We start from the raw sequence: 14,333 nt of genomic DNA on the forward strand, positions 1-14,333 counted from the left end.
CAGCCGCACGGAACCGTGCGCCAAATATGTACAAACAGTCATCCTCAGTAATCAGAGCACTTACAGAATCAAAACAAGGAGCTCCTGAATCCGTGGATCGGTTGCACGAAACCGCTTGTGACGACGTTTCCTGTATTTGTTGTAGGAAGCCATTAATCCACGACCATAGCAAGACTCAGTGTGATAGAATGCCACCAGTCACAAAGGCATAAGCTTCCTGCTGAGAAGTTGTATAGAGCAGAGCCGTGTATGAAGGATCTGTCCATGTTGCTGATGCCGTAGTAGTAAATATACTGCTGTAAAGTACAATGATCAAATGTGATGCCCCTTGTTTCATTGTCACTATGCTTGTGATTGGAAGCCCATCCTGCGCTCGTACTCTCGAACCTCCTCTATCGTAAGCCTGTCCGCTCCAGACCAGTTTGCAGAGCTCGTGCGAGCTCTAAATCGACTTTGCCTGGTGCGGAACATCTCCTCCATCCGCAGGGGTCGGATGGCGCCGAAGATATCATCAGGATTAACTGTGCTTTGCATCTGCAACGCTTGTCGTAGTTCGGGTGACTGGGCCCAATCGGGGGGATCAAACGTGCGGACTCGGTTCTCGTCTTCGGAATCCGAGTATTCACTATTGATTTCCGGTAGCTCAATGGATTCACTGGGGACCTCGGTGGCTTGCTGCTTGCTAGCTTCTATCTGCGCTTTTGCGCGAGCGGCCATCTGAGTTTGGATCATGGCAGAAGGCAATTTGTCACTTCCGTCATTTTGTGCCACGGCTTTGCCCTTGTCCTTTTGGTTAGGTGCCAATTTAAATGGTTTTGCCTCCGGGATGGCTGGTTTGGAACCAGAGGACCCTCCCGGCAAGTTCTGTGACACATTGTAGGCTGCGGATGATACCAGAGCAGATGCAACGCTTCTCACAGATTTCGGAGGACGAGCCGGTTTTGCAGTGGGCGTCGGCACACTCGGTTTCACTAACTTGAACGGCACAGGTTCCTTTTTGTCCTTGGACACCGGTTTCTTGGCTTCCACCTTCTTCTGGGTCTCCACTACAAATTTTCGCTTCTTGGTCGAATCATCCTCCATTTTCTTGACGGCTACTGTCGGAAGTTTCACGGGTCGTTTGTCGGTGTTTTCCTCTCGTTCTCGTTTGCGCCTCTCGCTGTTCTCTTTGGTCTTCTTCTCGTCCTCCAAAATTCGAGCCTTTTCCTCTTCCGCTTTCCTGGAAAGTATAGCCTGTCGCCGTACCTCCATCTCTTTGAGGCGCAAGGCCTTCTTATCGGCTTCGTCTTGCTGCTGCAAAGCGGCTCGTTTTAGCAAGTGGACGAAGGTGAAGCATTAGAATCCACGGACCCTCTTTGCCATGGCAGCAGCCCGTTGCAAGCTTTTGATTTCTGGCTTTTCCTTCTTCCCTCCGCCAAGCATGCTCGCGACGAGTTTCGTTGCTTGGCCGAAAAATCCGGTTTCTGACTGTGATGAAGAAGTCACTGACGTCATGGATAACTGGCTGCTACTTCGTATCACACCAGCCCGCTTCGAGGGATCAAGGTTTAGTGCAATATCGTGCTGAAATATGATAACCCACCTCGCCTTGATTAGCTGTGCATTGCGCCGGTTCAGAGACATCACCAAGTTCACATATATCCATCATAGAGCCTTCCGAATCCAGAGAATCGACAGCATCCTCCTCATGGCCATCGATGTGGTCAAGCTCGGTTACGTCATCATTCTCTGCAGCTGCCAGTGCATCCGACGCTTTCCCTTCGTCCTCCAAACCCTTTGTGAGGATAGCGGTGCGTGAATCAAGCTGGGGAACTACCCCGAAAGTCCTCGGGGTAGTCAGCGTGAATGTACCCAATGACAAATTGGAGAAATCTTTGAGCTGCATCGACGAAGTAAGAGGTTTCGCAGGTGCAAGTGTGGTTTGGGCGGTTGGTTTGGTGAATACTGGCCCGGTGTGCTGGACAACAACCTTGTGTTCCTGACGTGGGGAGTGGGGAGGTGTGGTCGATGCACTGTCATGAGCATTGTGGTTCTGACTTTGTAAAGCTCCCTGTGTTCGTGTGCCTTGGAGCTTCGCAGTGTCGGAAACCAAGTCGACGACAAGGTTTGGTCGCTCGACATCGTCAGGCTTGGATCGTGGTGAGGTCGGGCGGTCGTCCTGGTGAAGAGAGAGAGACTGAGGTGTAACGGTGGGTGCAGGGACATTGGTCAGATCACTGCTCGCGTCTGTGACTTTATTTCGCTCAGCTACTCTCGCCTCGGCTGCAGCGCGAGCTTCGGCAAGGGCAGCGGCGGCGGCGGCACCTCCTAGCGATCTGGTCATACTCTTACCAGAACGGACCCCAAGACCTTCGACAGTTCGCTTAAATTGACCAATGAAACCTTCCTCACCCATTCCCTTTGCATCTACCGATCCGTGGCCAGCCGACTTCTCTCCGTCATCTTTTATAGTCGACACTGTGTCCGACCCGTTCATCTTCGGAACTTTGGACGCCCTCTCTCCGGTCCTCCGAGGGTGATAGACACTTCCTAGCATCTCTCCACTCTTGCGTTTCACGGAGACAGATACAACGGAAACTTCTGGTGCACTCGGTTCCGCAGCAGCACCAGTATTATGCAAGGTGTCCGAACGTGCCACAACGCCTTCCATGGCTTTAGCCTCTCGCGCTTTTACAAGCCAAGAGGTGCGTTTGCCAAGAGGTGCAGGAGCTGGGGTGATAGACGGAAGCGAAATGGTCATCTCCGCAGGCGCACGTATGGATTTACGCAGCGGCGACGGAGCGGGCAGAGTCAGGATAATGAGACCCACCGCTTGTATGGGCGCTGTTAGCGGATTCGGGCTTGTCAAGAAGAACGGTCATTGGTTCTGGTGACAGGTTGGAAAGCAGTGACGAGGGAACCAACGAAGAAGCGTCATGAGGAACTATGCTCGCAGTATGGCTTGGCTGAGGAGACGAAGGCGCGTCGTCGCCTATGAAAGTATTCGAAGGGTGCGGCGGATGGGACGAAACGAGGGAAACATGATGCGAAGTCTTAATGGGTGTGACAGTGGTTTTGCTGTCCGTCGCCGAGGTAAGCAACTCCTCTGCACCAGAGCCCACATCAACGACATCAGGTGGTTGGATACCGGAATCAGTCAGCGAATCCTTAGGTACAACAGGTGTCCCCGTTTCTAGGTGTCTGTGCCCAGGAGATGCGGTCGGTGGAGGCATGGTATGAACATGACTGCGCTCGGGGGACTCGTCATCTTCGGCGATGACAGAAAGCTCGTTGGTACGGCCTTGGGAAGGAAGCGGGAGTGAAGAATTCTGACTTCGGTCGTCACTAGTAATGGGTTGGAACTCCAAAAGTGAGATAGGGTCCGCAGTAACCGTCCTGGTGTTTCGGGGGATATTTTTCTTCTTCCGACTTGGCGTCTTAACTAGATCGATGATTGGACTTCGTTTTTCATCAGTAGACAGCTAAATCGGACAGAGCGAGACATACGCTTGCTGAGGCCCCGAGATTATACTCTCGAAATAATCCTCAAGAAATAGGAACGCGTGAACCTGAATCTGATCCTCAAATAACTGTCGACAAGGATCGTTCGCCATAGCTACTCGTATGGATGTTGTCCAAGCCTGGATCCCGCTTCCATCTTTCTGCGACATGGGTGCGAGGATGCCTGGGGGAGTCGAAAAGGTCACGAAAAATCAACCAAGTGGCGCGACGACCATCTTTTGGCACGTGATCGTAACTTCCGGAAGACTGTGGCAGTGCCAACCCGTATTAATTGCCCGTCGAGCACTTGAACCACCAAAATGTCGCATTCTGGTTCGCCCTGCGAGCTTTCTTCGAAGCCGGAGAGTGAGGAAAACGTAGTCTCTCAAGCTGGAGAGTCATCAATAAGCCCCCAGCAGCTCTCAGAAGCTCAACTTAGACGCCTATATGACGAGGAGGAGGCTGAACGGCTCATGCATCTCATTTCAGCTGTGGGTACTCCGTCGCCCTTGGCCCTGGCAGAAATGTCTTAAACTTGTCTATGTAGTATGTCACAGAAGTGAGACTCCCCGACACCTCTGACCGTGAGTCCAGCAACCACTGTTCCTCCAACCCAGTTCCCCCTCCACTTCCCCCACGTCTAAGCAATCCAGGCAATCGACCCATATCAGAATATATTGCAAACGTGAGCGTTGAGTCTGCTGCACTCACTCCTTACTCAACTTCCGTAGGACTTAGTTCTGCCTTACTTGCCGCTAGACAGGTCTACTCCACCACCCTTCACGACTAGGCGGTTTAGACTAGCGAGTCAACGGTTGTACCTTACCATCGTTCCCACTTATCAGCCATTATTGTTGGATTTGGCCTCTTTGGCTCTGTGGAAGGACAAACAACGAAGTCTGTTGTACTGCGCAGTATGTCATCTTCCGAAGGAGCTGCACCGATCATTGATCGCTTTCAGTGTTTCTGGGTTCTTTGGTACCATGATGGACTACTTGCTGCTTTCTTGTGTCGGATCGTTTGGTGCCTCTTACGACGCCGTTTCCTGCCATATCCATCTCTCGCTGAGTTTCAAGAAAAACGGCGGAATGCCACCCGGGCACGTCGGTTTGGGGATGAAGTACAGCAGAGGTTGTCGGTATCAACGCTGGGTCCAGTAGAGATATGGAGGCTTTTCCGAGCTTATAGAGCCTCCTCTCACGACAAGACAAAGCATTTACCGAAGGGCGGGTTCCGGTCTCGGCCTGATGAGACGACCGGAAATTCCACGAGTGTTTCGGAGTCTGACGGCGAAAACACTATCCTTGAAGGTGCTGAGGACAGTGAGGAAATCCAAAGTCTGAAGCGCGATCTGCTACACCTGCTGGACGTGGTTGCTGACCTTCACGAACGCATCAACAAGTAAGTCACAGGTAATCTAGCAATCTAGTCGACCGCCGCTGACCCTCGGAATAGCATTCTTATGTGGCGCCGGCCGGCCGTGACAAGACGATATTGTATTGTAAGTTTGTAGCTCTTCCGCAAACCTCGCTAAACATAGCCTCCAGTTGCTCTCCATCGCGGCCCTGTCTGTTATCGTTCTTCCAGCTCAATACGTCCCTAAATTGATGTGTATGCTTTTGGGAATTGTTTATTGGCATTTGGTTCCCGTCGTCGCGGCATTATCCCCCGCAAATAGAGCTAGGTAGGCAAGTCTTCTCTATATTTACTCGTGACCTGATGTGAGTCCCAGAATTCCCCCTCTTTTTGCAGATGCGCCTACAGATGTAGAGTATGCTATAGAACTAATCGGCCAGCGTGTCGCTAGTGGCACAGAGCTGACTTCATGTAGCAAGACTCGTGACCGCGTGGCGAACCCCAGTAGCAGTGGGCTTGATCTGACAGTGACTGAATCGATCGACAGTGAACAGACTGAAGAAAGGGAAGGGTTGAGCTGGAAGAAGTGGGGTGCACGAATTGCTCAAGGTAAATCCTTGTTGGAGGAAAACAAGTCTATCTCGTCACTTAGCCGTGTAAGTTGTCTTACTTGCTCATCCATGCGAAAGAATGGCTCAGTGCCACAGTCTTTATTCGACAAACTGCCCCGTCAAACGCAGCCGGACCGTTATAGTTCCCAACTCGAGCAGGTCCATAGTGAGCGGTAACATTCCACTTGTGTGTGTGCTGAAACTAAAGCATTCCACCAGCTTTTCCCGCTCAACATACGTCGGCTCTCGGTTTGATCACACTAACTTCTACGACGATATATTTCACGTCCCTCACGGCGATGCAGGCAAAGCTTGTTGTACCTTATAGTCAGCTCCGCAGTGTGAAAAAGACAGGTCTCATGAAGGGGCTTGCCATTGCTTGGGCACCAACGGACCAAGATACCGAAGGTGTAGTGAGGGAAGAAAGGTTTCACTGGGTGGGGGACCGAGACGAACTGTTTGCAAGGCTTCTCGGACGTGATGGCGGACGTTGGATGAGGTTATGATGTTGACGAGAGCAAGATCGACGCCGGTCGCGCGTGGCAGGCTTCGCGCGTAGCTTGCGAGAAGGCCAGTCGGGACTCGGACAATTCCGGTGCTCTTGCCTCCAGAGGTTATATACCGAGTATTATAAGGAACCCTTTCCCTTTCTCCAATCGTCCGACAAGTCCCCGTTCTTGTACGTGCATGTCTCGCTAACGTATTCACGTTCCCTCTTATGCCCAATAGCCAAGTTATTCTATGTTTTTCTCTTCAGACCTGCTCTCCAAGAGGGACAGCGGATTCGGTCTTTTATGGTAGTTATAGCTCCCCCTCCCTCGTATAAGTCAACCGCCGTGGCTGAGGGGACCGGGGTAGGCTCGCTGCTACGCTGGGTTCCAAGTCTTCATTCAGAAAATTGCCAAAGCGTTCTGTCATATCCGCTGACATCACTCAACTATGTGACCTTATCGCCACACCCGCCGAACCTCTGGCACTGCGCCTCTCAAGTAACCTGTTAGTAGGAGCCGCGCGGTGAGCTGTTTGATGTCCTTTGACTGCAGCGGTAAACAAGAGTCTAACTTCTATCCGTGATGTAGCGTGTATAGAGGTGAACTTCGTCGTCCCGCGGGATGGGTTCAGCTAACAATTCTACAGCCAAGCAAGAGATCTATATCGCAGACCTCACGACGTGCTTCAATTCTCTGAAGCGCCTAGTGGAAGATTTCCGCTCGTCTGCAACGTCGGAGGCGCAGCTTCAGATGGCTCAGCCCAGCGTGAAGTAAGTCAACCGGTTCAACTATGTGCTACATACTCAGGATATTTGTCCCGGTACTAAACAAGACCTTCCGCCGTCACTCTGCGTGTTGATCCGAATGCAGCGTTTTCACTTAATCTGGATAATGTGGTCGTGGTAAGTTAAGAGGCTATACATGTTGTTGGTCACCCAACGATTGCTTGTGGTGCAGAATTGGGACGAATATTTGAACTTCCCAGGTTCGTCCCTTAATGCAGATATATTGATCCTCCAACGCATGTCCCCACAAATTCCCACAGTTCCCGACGTTTCGTCCGATGACGACTATGATCCGAGAGCCCAGAAACAGAAGCGGAAAACAAAAGGTCGAAATTCAGGTATGCCGTCCTCGAGCGTTGCCGAGGCAGCCCGTGCAAACACGCATACACTTGACGAAAGTCATGAATTCCTTTTTCCACACACGCTTGATGGGTCCTCATGTGGAAGTGCCGCGATGATCCCCTCCTCCAAATTAGGCGGATTTGGATTTGACGACGCGTTTTTCGGCGCTTTCGATGGCCTGGACATTACCGAAGGTATTGGAGACGACCTACTAAAGGAGTTAGGGGAGGGATGGGGTATCAGCCCTGCGAAGTCGAAAGCCGAAGAGTAATAGCTTGTTGTCCTTCACCCATAGTGAACTTACTTCAATGTCGATTCAGAAAATCCTCCGTGCTCGAGGACTTTGGATACGCCGCCGACATGGACTATGAGACGCACGACCCAAATGTCGACATGATCGTGCAAGATCCCTTGCAACCCGACGACGCTGCTACTTCCCGTCCAAACACACATGATCAACCAGGTCAGCTTTTATCCTGCTGCCGATCTGTTTCCGTATGTTTTATGGCTATACCGACTACCAGTTGGATTCCTTCCCACACCTACCAATGTATCTGTGCAATCGCTCTACCCGATCACCAACCAGCCTGATGAAGTAGGTGCAAGCGAACCTTTAGAAGAGAAAGCTTGCCTTCCGAAGAGGAATAAACGCCCGAGGTTGGTATTTGACGCCCGAACAGAATTAACCGACGCAGAGTTGAAGGTACGCACTTCAAGGATGACTGCAAGTCAGTTAACATTTCATATGATGCGTCAAGGTAATTCGCATGCATTACGTGGAAAACCAGGGTACAATCCGACGGGAGCTACAAATCAAAAAATTCGAGAGGGAACGTGCCATTTTCATCAACGATCTGCTTTGGGGCGTCCCCGACAACGGTAGTTGTGCACAAAAGCGACGTCTTCGTCGTCTGATAAACTCCTACAGTGCAGGCTGAAGAACTTGTCGAATTTTGGGTCAGTCAATACAAAACAAGGATTGAAGCCAGATCAGGTTTGTTATTCCCTGATCTGGGTGCGCGAGGAGGGCACCTATTCAAACGCTTGACCGTCGTTATGCAGACAAGCATCCTTCACTCGATTACATGAAAAAAGGAATAGGCGAGCCAACCGCTCCCCCCGACCAAGTGAATGTCGCACAGGGAATCCCAAGTATACCCATGGTCACCGACGTCGAATGGCCGGATGCCGATCTAACTGCAGTCTTCGAAACGAACGAGTTGGACATTGCATTCGATTATGGGACCGAGAGTACGTCGTTGCTGAATTCGGGTTGCAGCTGTATTTGAACAATTGATAGTACATGCCGACGAGTGCGTGGAATCTAGCAAGTTGCGCTCGTCAGAGGTACCAGCTTTTCCCTTCATAGCGAAAAGTAACGTTAAAATCTCCTAGGAACCTGGGCAAGGCCGTCAGGTTTCTCGCCGTTCTTCCGCCCCTTCCCACTTGCTGGGCATCGATGTCCAGATCTCCGGGAATTCACAACGAAGCACGTTATTCCCCTGGGATAACGCAAGGGACAACTCCCCCGGACTCGATGATAACTTCAGAGCAGGGCTTGACGACAGAATGAACGTAGACTATGCTGAGACGAAACTTACGAGAGATTCTTCGAGTCGCAAAGCAAGTTCGATACCCAGTCGTCCCCAAAGCCTTCAATTTGGAGTCGAATCACCACCTGCACTTCTCCGAGGTTCTGGAACAGACGATGACTTCATGTTTGACGGTCGGGGTCCCTTTTGATTGTGTTAGAATCACCCTTGGCTCATGCATATGCGAAAGTCCCCGCGGATGGTCCCCCTGCCGCATCTGATGGATCGGATAGTCAAGCCAGTCTTCACAAGCTAGAAAAAAACTCCCTCAACTTCTTGGAGTCAGTGCAGGTGTTCCTCGCTGGTCCTTTATCTGACCCCTCGTAGGTACGCCCGGATGCAGTACCGATCTCTTTCCGGCTTATCATCACGCCTCGTTTTTGATGATGTGGTACCAAGGGCAAGCAGTACTTCACATGTTGCCGCTGCAGCGATGTACCACTGCCTCGGTAAGCTAGAATTACCACAGCGATTCCACTAGTTCTTATCTCATGCTTTCTCTGTGGTCTAGTACTGGCAACGAAGGATTTATTAGCCCTGCAACAAGAAGAATCATATGGCCCGATTACAATTCAGATAAAATAGCATAAACTCTATGGAATGGTGACTGTAATCCTGATGTCTGTTGTCGTCAGAGGTGTGAACGAGAGTGCACACTAGCCACTCCTCGTGCTACCGATTTACTGAGCGAGCCGAATTTTATCCGTTGCCACTGATGGAACGTGTTCCAAACGTTCTAAGTACTTCTTGAGTAATTTAAGACACAGGTTCGGATCTATCATGGTATCATTAAGAGCTCTGCCTTAAATCGTACCACCACTGGGAGTAACTACTTCCTGTCGGAGCCGACTTTTCTGCCGCCCAAATCGCTGGACGCCTCCCCCAACGCTGCTTGTCTTCTCCGCCCATTCGACACCCTACACATATTCTCCCGCCATGTCTTCGCCAGCGATTTTAGCCGCTCGTGCAGCTCTGGCCAGCATTGACTTATCGAACTATGACCCGGAACAGTCCCGGCTGATGGACGAAAGATGTATCCTCGTCGATGAACAGGATAATGCGATCGGACCTATGGACAAGAAGACATGTACTACATCTATCCAGGAAGTTGCGCGATAGTCTGATAGTCATTTTCCAGGTCATTTGATGGAAAACATCAATAAAGGTCTTCTTCATCGTGCCTTCTCTGCTTTCGTGTTTCGGCCATCGGATGGGAAACTGCTCCTGCAACAGCGCGCAAGTTCGAAGATAACATTCCCGGACATGTGGACAAACACATGCTGTTCCCATCCACTGTATGATTTCGAAGTGGAAAAGGTGGAGAAGGACCAGCTCGGTGTTCGTCATGCTGCGTCAAGGAAATTAGAACATGAACTGGGGATTCCGCGGAGTCAAACACCCGTAGACCAACTTCAGTACCTTACCAGGATACATTACCTCGCGCCTTCAAATGGCACATGGGGCGAGCACGAAGGTAAAAATCATCACACCGCCGGTGACTTCCTTCTGAAACTTCCGATAAGTCGACTACATTCTATTCCTGACGGCTGACGTCACCGTCAACCCCAACCTGAACGAAATTCGCGACTACGAATGGGTTGACAAGGTCGAGCTGCAAAACATGTTTGAAGACAGTGGTGAGTTGGATCCAAGGTTCACGCTGGGTGTTGATGGAAGATCCCTGTGCAGCCAACTCCTTCACGCCGTGGTTCAAGCTAATTGCCCGTGATTACCTCTTCAGCTGGTGGGATGAGTTGCTCAAACGCAAGGGAGACAATGGACTGGTGTATGCGAAGAGTCTTGCGGGTATCGTGGATGGCTCGAAAGTTATCAAGATGACGTAGTGCTTTTGCATGGGCATCCCAACACAATCCTACTAGTTTCAGGTAGAGAACGATTTGCAGATGTAGTACAAGATGTCGAACTCTGTGGTTATTGTAGACCCCTGGTGACCACTGCTCGACTACTCCGACTCCCATGGAGTCCTAACAACGCAGTTGGCGTCGATATCCTTGTGTAACAAGCCGAACAGTCAAAACTACTTATTAATGGCCTGACCGCGTCCCAGCTTCCGAGGCGTTCAAGCCCGCCGGGCCACTCCGTGAATTGATTCGAGTACGCATTCGTGTTCCCCGGAAGACCCACACCTCTCTCTTGTCCCCGAATCCAAAAATCCCAGTTGGCGGTAACATCACAGTAGCTTCCAGCTTGAATCCCATCAGACTAATTTCTTGCAGAGAATGCGAAACAAATATATCTCTGTCAACGTTGTGTGCTGAAGAAACAGATAAGGTTAGAAATCAAAGGATGCAGGCGCATGCAAACCTCCAATTGCGTTGCGCTTCAGCTCGATCGTGTATATCTCCTCTTCACTCGCCCTATCAGAGGCAATCTTGTATGGCCACACGCTACGTAAACGGGAACCTAGCTGATCACCGATGCGATGAGGTGGTCGGACAAGAGTAATCTTACGTCCCGAGCGCGACAAATAGGCCACGAAGAAATCTGAGTCTTCGTCTTTTTGGGCATCTTTAAAGACGAGTTGTGGATGCTGATACGAGTGTTAGCTGGGAGTTCGCTGCGTTGGCAACACTCTTACTGCATATCCAGTATTTAACGAAGTTAGGTACCGATACCCCTATTCGGAAGGTGCAGTAGTCAGTATCCTCGAGGCATGGTGAGGCGGAACGAACATGACGGGACAGACGAGTGAAAAGTTCAGATATCATCCTGTACACACTTGAGAGGAGTCAGTTAAGTTCATAACTGACGATGCTCCCTTACATGGTGGCCTCCGATCCCGTTGCAGTCCATGGATTTTTCGAGAGGGTCACGCGCCACGAATGACCCGATGTTACCTCGTTAGATACCCCATGAGGCCACATCGGTATGAAGTGTTCGCGTATCTCATCCAGAGTGTCCTGGTAAGCTACGTTTCCCAGGCGGAGTTCGTTTGAGCCATGGAACGAGACAAACATGTGGTCTTTATCGAGAGCGAAAATAAACCAGGCATGTCACGGACTGAAAAAGAAGTAATTACCGGGTTGAAAGGAGGGATTGGAGTTTGTACGCGTGCGAGTCATTGGTGCTAGCCTCTGACGAACGTCTGAGTTGGTCCTGACCCTCTGGATAGGCACTGAGACAGAGTCAGAGCGTGCTACACCTTTCTGCTTCAAAGCAGACTTCAAAGGCTTCTCAGTGAATGAAGAAGGATTAACTGAGTGATGTCGTTTTGGTCGCGGGCGCGGGGTGCGGCCAGCGCTTTGTATGTCCAGGTCCGGGGGTATGAAAGGAGGGCTTTGATCGGTGGTCGGTGGTCGAGGGGGCAGCATGCCCATTGGTTGGGGAAACGAAACCTTCTCTCTCGACCATGGATCTGCAGCAGAAGGATTCATGTGACCAGAAGCGCTGGGGAAATCTGACCGCGGTGGCTGCTGGGGATATCCATGGGGAAAATGATACGGTGGACCATAGTAAGGGTAATTGACGTTTGAATAGGCACCATACATGGCGAGAATCAAAATGCGACTGGGAGGGATGTAAGATATCGAGAAGATCGGACTTGCGATAATGCAGCACAGCGAACGACATGCGGACTAAGGAACTAGTAGTGCACCCGCAACGTGGGTGATGTTCATTGCCATTCCTGGCAGACGAGGGAGTAATTACGACCATCGCTCATGAAGCATTGGCCATGGCATGCCGCTTGTACACTCTTCCCCCACAGGTGCAAAAGAATTCGGATTCGACAACGAAGTCACTGAGAGGATCGAGCTTGCACCGGAGGCTGGACTTGTCCTTACAAGCCACGAAGAAAAATAAATAAATAAATAAACTCATCGCAAGTTTCAAACTCCGCTAGTGGGGTCGCCGAAGATATCGTCGACAGGAGCCAAGTTCAGGCATTGCTGGGTCCCGTATCTGCAGCTTTCAAGGCATGTAAATTTGCATTCTCAATACCTTCCACAGACATTCTTTCACTTCACTTCTCTTACGGATTAGATTGAACCGTTTCGTCCCAGCAATATTGTGTCGAAGGGTAGGCATAAGAAGAGCATTTGGGTCGCCCGTGGGGGACTTGTTTCGTCCTTTCGTCGACCGTTCCAGGCAGCTTGAGCAAGCTATATGCCAGTAGTTGTGCCGCTTTGCCAGCCATTCTGTATTGTTCAGTAAGTATGTCTCCGAGTTTTTAACCCCGCTGCGGTAGTACTCTCAATCGATTTCTGTTCCTCGCGGCGAAGGCACTGAGATTTGATTCGAAGGCCTCTTTCATGGTGAGCTTTGCTGTCACCCATAAGTCACCGGGAAGAACGACGGAACCGAACGCAATGTCGCATCACAAGACGTGGCGAAGAAAATGAAAGGGGAGAATGAGCAGCTGCGGAGGGAGAATCTTATCCTCAAGGAGAAGATTGCACAGCTGGAGGAGAAAATCGAAATGCATACAAGACGAACCAGGAGTGATTCTGCCGCAAGGTCGTACGACGGTTCCTCTAATGAATCCCAGAGAGAGAGGGCTAGAGCGGGCGACAAGTTGGGAACACCCCCGTCTGCTGTGGTACCATCGTCCCTTGAACCTGCCGGGATTTCTCTTCTGCCCGCGAGGCGCTTTCAGCCCACTTTTCGACACCTGCCCCTCCAGCTGCTGATGACGTACTTGGTTATGCAGCAATTGCCGGATCAAGTGCCGTCGACTCCTTCTAGTGCATCCTAAGTAGTCCAAACGCCCCCTGCCGTGGTCGGGAGATTGTTCTCCAACAAGTAACGAATGGAGTACTTGTCGGCACTTCTGCGTTGGAGTTGCCGCTCGATAAACTGAATCGGCCATTAGTTCTTTCTCCCTTCAGCCAACTCGTTCTAGATGCCCCCGCTCATCTAAGCATATTTGACAACCTACCCTCTTACTATGCGACTGTACCACTTTGACGCATTGTCAGATGGATCCAACACTCATCCCGCTGCGATCGTCATCGTCCACAACCATCCCTAGATGTTCTGGTGACCCCGATGATTGTATGGCATGCACAGACGATACCTTCGGGAAAGCGCTCTGTCAAATCATCATCCACTGTGTCATCCGCACCATGCATTGATTGTTCTCGGCGAAGCAATCATTCCGACAAGATCTTGGTAGGCGAGTGTTGTGTGGATGTCAGTAAATGTGGTTCCTGGGGAATTGCGCCCATTATTTCCTCAACCAACCCTTCGCATGGTTCTGAGACCACACCAACGGATGATGCATGACATTAGTTCAAATCACATCCCCATGTCGCTTTCGTGGATTTGACGCTCTTGGCTGAGGGGGTGGCACGTAAGTCGAAGTGTACAGGATCCCGCGTTGTCAATCTCCGGCTCCGGGATCCATCACTCCAGAACGTATAGCTGGACTTCACAATGAAGGCGAGGCTGAAGACATCCAGTCTGTATTACTCACGGATCCCCATCAGCATAACTCCCCACCGCGATTTGTACCCCAGAACGTTCTGACTGAGAGCGGCCGCAGGAGGTTGCATGAAGCGAATGCAGATGGAGTAAGGAATGCTAGACTCCAAATTCATGCGCGACCACAGGATTTCGTGGACTCTATTGTTCGTTATTATTATATTTATTCGAGGGCGCACAATCACATGTGTCAGTGGCGTTTCACCGACGCCTATGCAAGTGGTTGCTCACCCT

At 50.8% G+C, this 14,333-nt stretch overlaps 9 protein-coding genes across 9 annotated transcripts; 5 read left to right on the plus strand and 4 right to left on the minus strand.

Annotated features, from left to right (window-relative positions):
* Positions 1–342: 342 nt before the first annotated feature.
* F5J12DRAFT_720138 (inner centromere protein) lies at positions 343–1,494 on the minus strand (the record flags this gene model as incomplete). Its single annotated transcript, XM_051741218.1, has 2 exons — positions 343–1,293; positions 1,351–1,494. 2 exons carry the CDS (start codon positions 1,492–1,494, stop codon positions 343–345), a joined length of 1,095 nt encoding a protein of 364 aa, XP_051600494.1.
* F5J12DRAFT_67195 (uncharacterized protein) lies at positions 1,397–2,888 on the minus strand. The gene has a single exon (XM_051740210.1). It carries the CDS (start codon positions 2,738–2,740, stop codon positions 1,541–1,543), a length of 1,200 nt encoding a protein of 399 aa, XP_051600495.1. The 5' UTR covers positions 2,741–2,888; the 3' UTR covers positions 1,397–1,540.
* F5J12DRAFT_936881 (uncharacterized protein) lies at positions 2,763–3,673 on the minus strand (the record flags this gene model as incomplete). The annotated part of the gene is made up of 2 exons (XM_051749635.1): positions 3,487–3,673; positions 2,763–3,438 (listed from the first exon to the last, which is right to left on the minus strand). The coding sequence occupies exons 1-2, from the start codon at positions 3,648–3,650 to the stop codon at positions 2,763–2,765; spliced, it is 840 nt and encodes a 279-aa protein (XP_051600496.1). The 5' UTR covers positions 3,651–3,673.
* Positions 3,674–3,800: 127 nt separating this feature from the next.
* Positions 3,801–5,953, plus strand: F5J12DRAFT_719762 (uncharacterized protein; the record flags this gene model as incomplete). Its single annotated transcript, XM_051741189.1, has 8 exons — positions 3,801–3,971; positions 4,028–4,165; positions 4,212–4,394; positions 4,442–4,881; positions 4,936–4,981; positions 5,028–5,164; positions 5,213–5,583; positions 5,667–5,953. The coding sequence occupies 8 exons, from the start codon at positions 3,801–3,803 to the stop codon at positions 5,951–5,953; spliced, it is 1,773 nt and encodes a 590-aa protein (XP_051600497.1).
* Positions 5,892–8,401, plus strand: F5J12DRAFT_67305 (Rec8 like protein-domain-containing protein). The gene is made up of 13 exons (XM_051740211.1): positions 5,892–6,126; positions 6,177–6,244; positions 6,306–6,461; positions 6,527–6,537; positions 6,585–6,708; positions 6,771–6,840; positions 6,896–6,923; positions 6,984–7,332; positions 7,386–7,528; positions 7,590–7,768; positions 7,824–7,944; positions 7,994–8,316; positions 8,366–8,401. The coding sequence occupies exons 2-12, from the start codon at positions 6,189–6,191 to the stop codon at positions 8,152–8,154; spliced, it is 1,398 nt and encodes a 465-aa protein (XP_051600498.1). The 5' UTR covers positions 5,892–6,126; positions 6,177–6,188; the 3' UTR covers positions 8,155–8,316; positions 8,366–8,401.
* F5J12DRAFT_827213 (uncharacterized protein) lies at positions 8,294–9,312 on the plus strand. The gene is made up of 5 exons (XM_051745546.1): positions 8,294–8,412; positions 8,461–8,791; positions 8,848–8,938; positions 8,985–9,106; positions 9,169–9,312. The coding sequence occupies exons 2-5, from the start codon at positions 8,635–8,637 to the stop codon at positions 9,240–9,242; spliced, it is 444 nt and encodes a 147-aa protein (XP_051600499.1). The 5' UTR covers positions 8,294–8,412; positions 8,461–8,634; the 3' UTR covers positions 9,243–9,312.
* On the plus strand, positions 9,276–10,368 carry F5J12DRAFT_827215 (NUDIX hydrolase domain-like protein; the record flags this gene model as incomplete). Its single annotated transcript, XM_051745547.1, has 4 exons — positions 9,276–9,294; positions 9,484–9,744; positions 9,796–10,294; positions 10,347–10,368. The coding sequence occupies 3 exons, from the start codon at positions 9,276–9,278 to the stop codon at positions 10,206–10,208; spliced, it is 693 nt and encodes a 230-aa protein (XP_051600500.1). The 3' UTR covers positions 10,209–10,294; positions 10,347–10,368.
* An 87-nt stretch (positions 10,369–10,455) lies between these two features.
* F5J12DRAFT_67413 (uncharacterized protein) lies at positions 10,456–12,407 on the minus strand. The gene is made up of 6 exons (XM_051740212.1): positions 11,698–12,407; positions 11,442–11,640; positions 11,351–11,396; positions 11,257–11,295; positions 10,983–11,208; positions 10,456–10,932 (listed from the first exon to the last, which is right to left on the minus strand). Exons 1-6 carry the CDS (start codon positions 12,164–12,166, stop codon positions 10,703–10,705), a joined length of 1,209 nt encoding a protein of 402 aa, XP_051600501.1. The 5' UTR covers positions 12,167–12,407; the 3' UTR covers positions 10,456–10,702.
* Positions 12,408–12,782: 375 nt separating this feature from the next.
* Positions 12,783–13,576, plus strand: F5J12DRAFT_927119 (uncharacterized protein; the record flags this gene model as incomplete). Its single annotated transcript, XM_051749402.1, has 3 exons — positions 12,783–12,826; positions 12,865–12,931; positions 12,967–13,576. The coding sequence occupies 3 exons, from the start codon at positions 12,783–12,785 to the stop codon at positions 13,369–13,371; spliced, it is 516 nt and encodes a 171-aa protein (XP_051600502.1). The 3' UTR covers positions 13,372–13,576.
* Between the last annotated feature and the right edge of the window lie 757 nt (positions 13,577–14,333).

The sequence above is a fragment of the Pisolithus orientalis genome (assembly GCF_024613125.1).
Source record: "Pisolithus orientalis strain OTSU chromosome Unknown F5J12scaffold_12, whole genome shotgun sequence".
Taxonomy (NCBI): domain Eukaryota; kingdom Fungi; phylum Basidiomycota; class Agaricomycetes; order Boletales; family Pisolithaceae; genus Pisolithus; species Pisolithus orientalis.

Excerpts from the sequence above, each read along its gene's own strand:
- F5J12DRAFT_67195 (XM_051740210.1), bottom strand. The coding sequence starts at position 2,740 with ATGACCATTTCGCTTCCGTCTATCACCCCAGCTCCTGCACCTCTTGGC.
- F5J12DRAFT_67305 (XM_051740211.1), top strand. The coding sequence starts at position 6,189 with ATGTTTTTCTCTTCAGACCTGCTCTCCAAGAGGGACAGCGGATTCGGT. Across the intron at positions 6,841-6,895 it reads ATCTGGATAATGTGGTCGTG|AATTGGGACGAATATTTGAA; the intron begins GTAAGTTAAGAG and ends CTTGTGGTGCAG. Across the intron at positions 7,529-7,589 it reads AAACACACATGATCAACCAG|TTGGATTCCTTCCCACACCT; the intron begins GTCAGCTTTTAT and ends ACCGACTACCAG.
- F5J12DRAFT_827213 (XM_051745546.1), top strand. The coding sequence starts at position 8,635 with ATGAACGTAGACTATGCTGAGACGAAACTTACGAGAGATTCTTCGAGT. Across the intron at positions 8,792-8,847 it reads CGATGACTTCATGTTTGACG|TCCCCGCGGATGGTCCCCCT; the intron begins GTCGGGGTCCCT and ends CATATGCGAAAG. Across the intron at positions 9,107-9,168 it reads AGCGATGTACCACTGCCTCG|TACTGGCAACGAAGGATTTA; the intron begins GTAAGCTAGAAT and ends TCTGTGGTCTAG.
- F5J12DRAFT_67413 (XM_051740212.1), bottom strand. The coding sequence starts at position 12,166 with ATGTATGGTGCCTATTCAAACGTCAATTACCCTTACTATGGTCCACCG. Across the intron at positions 11,209-11,256 it reads CGTTAAATACTGGATATGCA|CATCCACAACTCGTCTTTAA; the intron begins GTAAGAGTGTTG and ends CACTCGTATCAG. Across the intron at positions 10,933-10,982 it reads GAAGCGCAACGCAATTGGAG|CACACAACGTTGACAGAGAT; the intron begins GTTTGCATGCGC and ends CTGTTTCTTCAG.